The sequence below is a fragment of the Hordeum vulgare genome, chromosome 2H, assembly GCF_904849725.1.
Source record: "Hordeum vulgare subsp. vulgare chromosome 2H, MorexV3_pseudomolecules_assembly, whole genome shotgun sequence".
NCBI classification, from domain to species: Eukaryota; Viridiplantae; Streptophyta; class Magnoliopsida; order Poales; family Poaceae; genus Hordeum; species Hordeum vulgare.
The window spans coordinates 606557006-606567344 of NC_058519.1; the positions used below are offsets into that span (position 1 = coordinate 606557006).

At 45.8% G+C, this 10339-nt stretch overlaps 2 protein-coding genes across 2 annotated transcripts; both read left to right on the plus strand.

Moving 5' to 3' along the window:
- The first annotated feature begins 1357 nt into the window (after positions 1-1357).
- On the plus strand, positions 1358-2943 carry LOC123430761. The gene is made up of 3 exons (XM_045114600.1): positions 1358-1595; positions 1661-2158; positions 2248-2943. Exons 1-3 carry the CDS (start codon positions 1517-1519, stop codon positions 2790-2792), a joined length of 1122 nt encoding a protein of 373 aa, XP_044970535.1. The 5' UTR covers positions 1358-1516; the 3' UTR covers positions 2793-2943.
- A 1532-nt stretch (positions 2944-4475) lies between these two features.
- LOC123428734 (probable plastid-lipid-associated protein 12, chloroplastic) lies at positions 4476-10049 on the plus strand. The gene is made up of 12 exons (XM_045112899.1): positions 4476-4539; positions 4914-5260; positions 5370-5423; positions 6008-6082; positions 6225-6344; positions 7364-7555; positions 7741-7824; positions 7901-7990; positions 8765-8824; positions 8918-8997; positions 9528-9641; positions 9769-10049. Exons 1-12 carry the CDS (start codon positions 4476-4478, stop codon positions 9845-9847), a joined length of 1359 nt encoding a protein of 452 aa, XP_044968834.1. The 3' UTR covers positions 9848-10049.
- Positions 10050-10339: the final 290 nt, after the last annotated feature.

Here is a 10339-nt window from a genome sequence, read left to right on the forward strand (position 1 = left end):
CTATGTGCCCAAAACGTAGCTCTTCATAAAATTTTAGCCTCATCTAACAATTCATGTGAGCTCATCATCCAATCTTTGTTTTTGATAATATTTTCATTTTGTGAAGCAACTATGTTTTATATTGCTTTTATAGTTGATGAAAAATTTACCACGGGATGATACTGACCATATAACCTCACTGCACCAAATTTTAGCTCATTTAGTTCAGCCAGTTTCTTTCAATATTTTTCCCAATATTCTATTCAATAGAGAGCATTGTGAAGGAAGTACAATTTTTGTTTATTCAAACTTTATGAATTTTTTACAGTACCTTAATGTGCCCAAATTATCATCCTCCTCCAAATTTAAGCTCAATTCAATCATCTATGTGAGCCCAGTTTTAATTACCATTTTCTGTCCAGATTGGCACATTGTGAAGGAAGTGTCACTTTGCCATGTCCAAATGGTATAATTTTTATACAGTGCCTTCATATGCCCAAATTAACATCATACACCAAATTTCAAGTCAATCCAATGCATCTCCAATGATGGTATGATCGTATGATCATTGTTGATAAAATTGTCACATAGATGATTTTGATGACATGACGCATAATAAAAGAAGAGAGAGAATGAAATTGTATGTATCACGCACAGGCTCCGAGGCAAGCATGATTATTTCTTCAATATTTAGTGAACCCGCTTAGTTATTTTACATACGATTAACATACACTTCATTGAAGAGCTTGTATGATGTGTTGTTGGTTGTTGATGTAAACATTTATACCAACGATTGAACATACGGACTATTGAAGATGCTCTAATGGAGTAAACAAGTTCATTAAATGTGAAAGAAATAACCATGCTTACCTCGAAGCTTGTGCCTGAACCGTTGCTTCAAGTTCATACGGTTTCATTCTTTTTTCTTTTTATTATGTGTCATGTCATCAAAACCTTCTGTGTGATAATTTTATCAACTATGAATATACAATTATTGAAGATGCCCATGGACGAACAAACACCTTCATCGTGGCAGTATTGCGCGAGGCGAAACGGGCCAACCGGCGGGAGCCCCGGCGCCCGCCCCACTGGCTGCGTCGGTAGCCACTAGCCACGGCGCAGGTGTGCGGAAGCCGCGCAGCACGAGGCACGAGACGGAGCCGCGCAGCGTGGGACACTCGAACACACGAACTCGAGGCCGGAATCTTCTTACGCATCGAACCAAACGGAGCGCCACGTGAAGGACACCCGCAAGGGTGCCCCAGACTCGATCTGGCGGCCAAGACGCACGGCCGGCCAACTGGAAAACCGAGAGATGCCAGTTGTCCCTCCCGGCTCGTGCCCTCCCGGCGCACCTCGCGGCGCCGCGCCCGGCCGGTGGGCGGTGGCCTTGCCCAACGGCCACGCCTCCCCGGTCAGCGGCGCGCGGGACGTGCCGCTTATAAAGCCGCCGCGCCAGCTTCGCCCTCCTCCATTTCCTCCCTCTTCCACCCCAGCAGAGCTCGAGAGACCGTACGCAGGGAGCGGGGGGGAGATCATGGCGAGGAGCACGCTCTCGATGGCATTCTTCGTGTCCCTTGCCCTGGCCGTCCGACCCATCTCCGCCGTCCCCGAAGGTAAAGACCTCGGCAACTTCATCCCTCCCACGAATTCCAGTTTCCGACCGTCTTGTCGCGCGCAGGGCTGTTGCCCAACGGGGACTTCGCCCGGGGGCCGCGCAGGTCGGAGATGAACGGCACGGTGGTGACCGCGCGCCACGCCATACCGTGCTGGGAGATCTCCGGGTTCGTGGAGTACATCGAGCCCGGGCGCAAGGAGGAGGACATGATCCTGCCGCTGCCGCCCGGCGCGTCGGCCGTGCGGCTCGGCAACGACGCCACCATCCGGCAGCAGCTCAACGTCACGCGCCACATGTTCTACTCCGTCTCCTTCATGGCCGCGCGGTCGTGCGCCCAGGCCGAGAAGCTGAACCTGTCGGTCGACCCGGAGTTCGGCGTGCTCCCGATCCAGACCGTGTACACCAGCACCGGCTGGGACACCTACTCCTGGGCCTTCAAGGCCAGGCACAGCACCGGGTGGCTGAGCATCCACAACACCGGCGTCGAGGAGGACCCCGCGTGCGGCCCCCTCGTCATCGCCGTCGCCATCAAGACCCTCTACGCGCCCCACCACACCAAGGGTTCGTCTTCGTCGCACCACATCAAAGATCATGCATGAATTCAGCACGCCATGATCAGTTTGGAAATCTAACGAACTGTCGATCGACAGGTAACATGCTGAGGAACGGGGACTTCGAGCAGGGGCCGTACATCTTCCCCGGCGCGCCGTGGGGCGTGATGGTGCCGCCGATCATGGAGGACGTGCACTCGCCGCTGTCGGGCTGGATGGTCATGTCGGACACCAAGGTGGTCAAGTACGTGGACGCGCCGCACCACGCGGTGCCGCGGGGCGCGCGCGCCGTGGAGCTGGTGGCCGGCCGGGAGAGCGCGCTGGTGCAGGAGGTGCGCACCGTGCCCGGGCGGACGTACAGGCTCTCCTTCTCCGTGGGCGACGCGGGCAACGGGTGCAGCGGGTCCCTGGTGGTGGAGGCGTACGCGGGGCGGGCGACCCTGAGGGTGCCGTACGAGTCCCTCGGCACGGGCGGGTCCGCGCGCGCGGCGCTCGAGTTCACGGCGGTCGCCAACGAGACGCGCGTGGTGTTCCAGAGCTCCAACCACCTCATGAAGTCCGACGCCACGCTGTGCGGCCCCGTCGTCGACGACGTCTCGCTCATCCCGGTGCGCGCGCACGCTGCGCGTCGGCTGCGTTTGTAGCGCATATTTATCTTTTTACAGTAGCTTCGGAGTTCATTACGTTTGTACCGGCAGGGCGGCCGGCATTCGGTGCGCCCTGTGCCTGACTGCCGCACATCAATGACACGATATATAAATATTAACATTCTGCCTGACCGGAGGCTTCAACGGCGCAAAACTCTCAAGCGTGGACCATAGTTAAGTTGCTTGAAGTTTTTGCCGGTGCAAGTCGATTTTGGGACACAGAACTACAGAAGAAGAAGAGATGCGAGTCGCGTATGAAGCGCCGTAGCCAAGGCCGGGACGCCTGAGGTTGAAGGAAACGGCTCGATGTAGAAGATGCATAGGAGTCCTTGGATTTGAATTGGATGGCTGAAAAGATCGACCAACACCAAAATTTCCAAGCAATGTGCACGTGCATGCATGCATTCCGGATATTAAGCACGAACACACCATATACTCCATCTATATCGTAATACTTGTAGCTGAGGAAAGCTAATACAAGTTCTTCCAACTACAAATATTTCGATATGGAGGAAGTACATGTTAATTTTGAAGTTACTAATCACATGTCCCATGCCGTAAACACACCAATCATACATATTAGTGTGATTTTAGTGTAACATATTTGCATCAACATGTCAACGCCCTCAAAACGATGCTCGCTTGATCACACTGGAGACATATATATGGGACACGTCTGAGCACCGTTTTGAAACCAATCAAAAACACATTTTCCGTAGGAATAGTCTCTGCATTTCGGGTGGGCAACACCCGCCCGCATGTCTTCCAAATGTGATTGAGCAATTCTAGATGACCGCACCCGATTCATCAAGAAATTTCCTGTTGCATGACAAACGTAGCGCTGCCTAGTGCCAACAGATTGATTATATGACAACGATCCACTTTCATGTTGAAGCTAAAGTTCTTTATGAAAATGCAACCGCCGACACTTAGGGAGTGCTGGGATTGGGTGTATTTAAATATGCACGCATTTAATTTACAGGATAACTTACGAAACCAATAATGATTTTCAACTCGAAGCAAAACGATGGAGGGAGACATATGTTGTTTACAAGTGTATTGCTAAGCGAAACAACATTCCAAACACGGCCTTAGCCTCTTTGATGGTCTTTCTCACAATATCGCCAAGGCTGATCATCTCCCACTCTTTTGTCGTGAGGCGTAGATGGACGAGCGGGTCCATATGTCAGATCCAACCACGAATTGCATGCCGACATACGAGGCATGGCTAAATTTCATGTTTTGGCCCTTTCGTGGAAGTTGATTCAGATCTGAACCTAGTTTGTAAATTTTTGAGATTTGACCGGACCCTGACGATAGGGTTGCACACCTTATCGTAATTTTTTCCTAAATATCAGACACAGTGCATGTTCGCACCTACCACTGGACATCTTGACGGTAAGATTATATAGGTTACCGCCAGCATATTTGACAGTAGGGGTGCGTCGCGCTGACGTGGTTAAGTTTCCTACCGTCATGGTTCTTAACAGTAAGCTGTTATATCCTATCATTATGGACCCCGGCGATAGGAATAGGGGCAGATTTCGAAACTTTTACAAACTATGGTTACATCTGGATTAACTTTCAAGAAAAGGTCAAAACATGAAATTTTGTCACGCGGCGTGCATATGTTTGACGGGTTATCATTTCTGATTATGAACCGGGGTTGTGTAAGGATACATGGTCACATTAGAGTCTCCTTCTAGTCGTGGGAGCTTAAACGACGTGGTCACGCTGCAGCCGGGTGAAGCCGAGCTTTTCCTTTTGAGTAATGCTACACCTGCAAAGATTTACATAAATATTTTACATACAAATCGACGTAGAGGATTGTGATTGGTAATAGAAGGATGAGGACCCCACCCCCATTAAAAATCAGAGGAAAAGACTTTTGTAAGTCTTCTTAATAAAACATCAAGAGTTATCTTTCCTTCAAGGTGAAAAATGTGATGCGCGAAAGACTCGCACAACCGTTGGATGAAAATAAAATGGAGTGGGGGAGAGAACGGACGGTGGCGTGCAGAGGGAGAAGGGGCGGCGAGTAGCGTGATCTGAGTAATAACGGCCGTGGCAGCCATCCCGTCCACGTGGCGCCCAACCGCTGGTCGATTTCACATCCAGCACCGACCCCCTACACCCGGGAGGCGCCAACGCAAGCCACAAACGAACGACGCCCCCCCCCCCCCCCCCCCATTCCACCGGGCGCCATGGCCGCCGCAGTAGCAACGCCTACAGGCCTCCTCAAGCTCCCTCCTTCTTACGCGCCACCTCCTTCCCCCTCCCCCCATCTCCCCGGCACCTCATACGGGCGGCGCTCGCGGAGACGGCCTGGCCTTTGCCGCCGCGGAGCCCCGCTGCTCGCGGTGGCGGCTGGGGAGGTGTCGTACACTGAGCCAGAGGAGGCGCTGCTAGAGGCCCTGGTCGGCGTGCAGGGCCGTGGCCGTGCGGTAGCGCCGCGCCAGCTCCAGGCAAGGAACCAGCCTGCTTCTGCTTGGCTTGAGAGTTGAGGCTTGAGTACGCGCGCCATGTGCTTGTTGGAATGTTACTGATGCGGCGTGCCGATCCGCATGCGTGCAGGAGGTGGAAAGCGCGGTGCAGACTCTGGAGGCACTCGAAGGTGTGCCCGATCCGGTAGGCCCTTGTGCTTTTTTTCTGTATGGTTTGCGCTTGAAGGTCGTTATTGGGTTGCCTAATGAGCTCATGGAAGTGCCTTATGTATGTGTCTTACAAAAAAATCCTTAATTTTTTTCTAATGAGCTCTTACAAAAAAAAGTGCCTTATGAAAGTGCAATACTTTGATCTTCAAATGGGCACAAACGAAGATAGGCATATTGTGCCATGAAATGAATTGCCACCAACAATTTTTAGCATTCTACTTTTTTTTCTAAATGATCCAGTCATGTTCAATTAATTGATTGTACCAATTGAAAACAAATTCTCCCTCCGTTCAAGTTTTACTTGACACTTTTGACTGTGGCATGGCTACCAACAAAACCAATTCGTTCACCCAGTGTGTCAAGACTCGAGAACTCAAGTGCATATATAACGGAAGATGGAGTATGGTGAAGTATTGCATTGCTCTTAGCATATATGGAGGTGACTATTAGAGAAAATACGAAATAATGATGCATGTACTAACTTGACTGCTGTAAATTTTCTAGAAAAAAATATTGGAAAACAAAGGTTGCTGCTTAGCATTTATGGTTTATATGCAGACCAGTTCAGATTTAATTGAAGGTAGCTGGAAGCTCATATTCACTACAAGACCAGGGACGGCATCCCCCATTCAGGTAGAATAGAACTAGCATGCTCATGTGAGCAACTATATGTTCCATTTTGTATTTATCTATGCATTACATAATGAGTTCAGCTGTTGGATTGTTCATACCTGTAAAAGTGACTAAATTTGTTCTCAATTCACATTGGATGCAGAGGACATTCGTTGGAGTTGACTCTTTCAGGGTCTTTCAGGAAGTTTACCTTAGAACAGATGATCCAAGAGTGGTCAATGTTGTCAAGTTTTCAGAAACAGTGGGTGAACTGGCAGTACAGGTAACTGCTCTGTCCATAACTCAGTGTCGCCTTAGCTTCAAGTGTACAGGGAAGCTTTGTGTATTTTGATGTAATGATGTTTCCTATTCAACCATAAATGCCGCTTGTGATAGTCTTGCCCCAAATTCTGCTGCTTCATTTATTGCTGTCCTCGGTGTCTAATTGTGTCTTCCAGAGCCTGGTTCTATATAGAAACTAATCGGGTTGTAGAAGAGTTATATAATAGTATATGTATATATAGTAAGCTTCAGTGTCATGCTAGAGGGAAGTGCATGGGTCTTTCTTGCGCAGAGTAAATACAACACTCAAGTTAATATGGTAGCACTATATCATGCGATTTTTGCTAACAGTGTTTTAGGATAGACTGGAGGGGATACAGTAGCACTATATTGAGACACATTGTATAATACATGATGATTATGGTTGTCCCGATCTTTCGATGAAAACCATGATACTGATTCGATGGAGTAGACTTTGATGATTGGATTACTCTGCGCCCAAGAATTATTTTTTAGCTTCATGGAGAGGCTTCATTTTATAATTTAAGGCGGCAAGCAACACATCATCTTCATGCACTGTCTCCATCTTGAAGTGACATGACCATTATTTTCTTCTTAGTCTTGACATTGGTTCCTCTTTTGGACTTAGATTCTTGGCCTTAACTTGTGCTTGTACCTTCTTTTGACCAGCAAGTGGAAGTAGAGGCAGTAGTGGTTTGTATCTACGCTGGTCATGTCCTCATTAGTACTCCCTCCGTAAAGAAATATAAGAGCGTTTAGATCACTACTTTAGTGATCTAAATGCTCTTATATTTCTTTACGGAGGGAGTACATTACAAAGCTGGTAGTAGAGCCAAACGCATAAACATCGTTGATTTTTCTTAGTGTGGTTCTTTCGTGAGACTTGGCGGATAGAAGATATGTATGCTTTTACTTATGCTACTGCTAAGTGGTACATCTATAGTGCTTTTAGGATGTTCTACATGATTTTGCAATGAGGGTTGTTAAACAAAATATCAGGCAGAAGCAACTATCAAAGATGGGAAGCGCATTCTCTTCCGTTTTGACCGAGCAGCATTCGCCTTCAAGTTCTTGCCATTTAAGGTTCCATATCCGGTGCCATTCAGGCTTCTTGGGGATGAGGCCAAGGGTTGGCTTGACACTACATACTTATCTCGTAGTGGGAACATACGTATTTCAAGGGGAAACAAGGTACGTAATACATTGTCTGCATGTAACATTGCAGCCATGGATTTAGCGTATTGAGTTGTGTAATTATTCTCTCAATTTTGTTGAACCCATGGTGGAGTATATGTAAAGCACTTCTTTACAAAAGATGTGGTTTTTTCCAGACCTCCTTGTATTTTATTAGCTTTCCAAAACAACATGTAGTGCAGGGAACCACATTTGTTCTCCAGAAAAGTGCAGACCCAAGGCAAATGTTGTTGTCAGCTATATCTGCGGGAACCGGAGTAAAAGAGGTATGTTATTATATCTTCGATGTCCATTATAGCAGTAACATGAGGTACTCATTTGTACAATATGCTTATTGGACAGGCTATAGATGATCTTACTTTAAGCAAAAAAGGGGTTGTGGTTGATATGAATACCCTAGCGGGAGAATGGCAACTGTTGTGGGCTTCACAGGTCAACCTTTACATAAGCATTACAAAAGCAATTTGAGATTTCTATGCATGTCATCTCTTGTCTGTGGAGCTTGATTTCTTGTTGGTCATGATTTTATTATAATTAAGTATATGACTATGGAAATCAAAATATAACAAGGCATCCCCAGTCATTTACGAGTAACATCATTTGCTCTATCTTTTTATCCAGTAATTTATCTTGTACAGTTTGCTATGATTTATGTATAAATCTGTTTACGCTAGGGTTCTTCCCAGCCACTCTTATAAAAGAGCATACAAAATTGTACGGGTATCAGACCGAGATTGAAGTTATGATTCTTGCTAGAGTCAAAGAAGGTTGATGCTTTTCTGAATTTTTTGAAGGGCGTGAGAGCTGATGCATATTTAAGTTTGATGATTGCAAAGGACGGTAGCCCTGACTCATGTTATTCACGAAAACTTTGGCGGTCGTGAATGCAATCTATAGCTAATGGTTCATAGACAAACTCTCTTCTGCGTAAAAATGTGAAGGCTTTACGAAAATGGGCTCAAAACTATCTGACTCCTGTGCAATCTAATGGTTCAGAGACAAACTCTCTTCTGTGTAAAAATATGAAGGCTCAAAACTATCTGACTCCCGTGCAATTTTCCATGTAATCGCATAAGTAATTACGTATATTCAAAATGATACAGGAGAATATATACTATACTTCAGAGATGGCATATGAGGCGTAGGGGTAACTGCCACTGCTTGTATGATGTGTTTTCCCTTTCATATATTTACTTGTGTGTACAGAGTGAGAGTGGAGGTGGAAGCTGGTCATCTGTTGCATCTGCCGGTCTCAAGGATTTCCAGGTAAGTTGCAGAACTTCAGAAAAGCTGAGGAAAAGATGATATGATACTCTCGTGTGTTTCTTGGTACTTGACATGAATCAACTATTCATTCAGACCATAAATGAAGATGGGCAACTGAAGAATTTGGTGAACCCCTTTCCAGGTGTCAGCCTCAGTGCAAGAGGCAACATATGGTAAGTTGAAGAGCTGCATATATGTTCATGTATATTTCCTTTTTGGGATCGTTTCAGTCGTCAAAGACCATAGCAGTGAAGCATATATTGTGTGATATATAACCCTTAAAACTAATATGTCACAGAATCAAAGAAAACATCATATATTTCACTAATGCCATAAGGAGATGCGAACATGTATGACTGTACAGTACAATATTCTGTACACATGGTCACATGCAGGAGAGGTGATGTCACACGTGTTGCAGGAAGACCGTAAGAATGGTACATACTTCGTAGATGTTTAAACCATCAGGACATTGGATCGTTTCATTACTACTTTCATACATCAATGCGCAGTTGGCGCACAAGCTTCATACATCAGTTTGTTACTATTCACTCTGTACATGTATCAAAATTCAGGTCACACATGTTTATTCTGTTCCTCTCTTGGAACTCCCTTGTGATCTTGATTTATGCACCTCCATTTCAATACCACTACAAAAGGTACACTTATATTTTGTGCTAAGTATGTTGTGTTGAACTTGCAGCAAAACAGGGAACAACAATAATACCTTCAGCGTGTCCATGAATGAAGGCGTTATTCAAGTTGGTGGCATACAGTTTCCCTTGGAAACTGGAGGAGAATTTGTCATGGAGATCTTGTAAGACTTGATTCCCATTTCCCATTGAATTAAAGATAAGAGTTATGGACTGACCAATTTGTTTGGTCATTGGTGACTCAACATTGATAGTGAATTCTTGTCCTAACATCTATGACTTTCCTTTCAGGTACATTGACAATAAGATAAGAATATCTAGCCTCAACCAGTACAAGCTTGTTCATTTACGCATTGTAAATAAAACATAAATACCCAATTGGACGATCGGCTGTGTCCAAATTGCCTGAGCTTATTGCTGTATAAATTGTTGTATATGTATATATACCAGGACAACACTTAGATTGATGAAATCATGCATTTGCGCTTATTCACCACCATGCAGATTTCGAGTTCATTGTTATTGGGAAACGTATAATGTAATAAGATATTTCTCGAATCATTACTGTGATACACCGGTGGTTGTTGCGTTTTAGGTTTTGTAGTCGGGCTGGTCATGGGAATATGCAATATGGAGTTGCATGCTTTATGAGTAGTCCACATGTGGTGGGTTTATCGGTTTTCGTTTGGTTTTTTGTTAATTAACCGGATAGTTTGCTTCTGGTTAATTAATCGATGAGGCAAATCCTTTGCCTCAGTTCAAAAAAAGAGCACTTCCCAAGATTCTACGTTTTTTTTTGCAGGAAGAAAGGGAATTTTATTCAATTATGATAAGACCACAATTGCGAGAGAGCCGCTCCTCA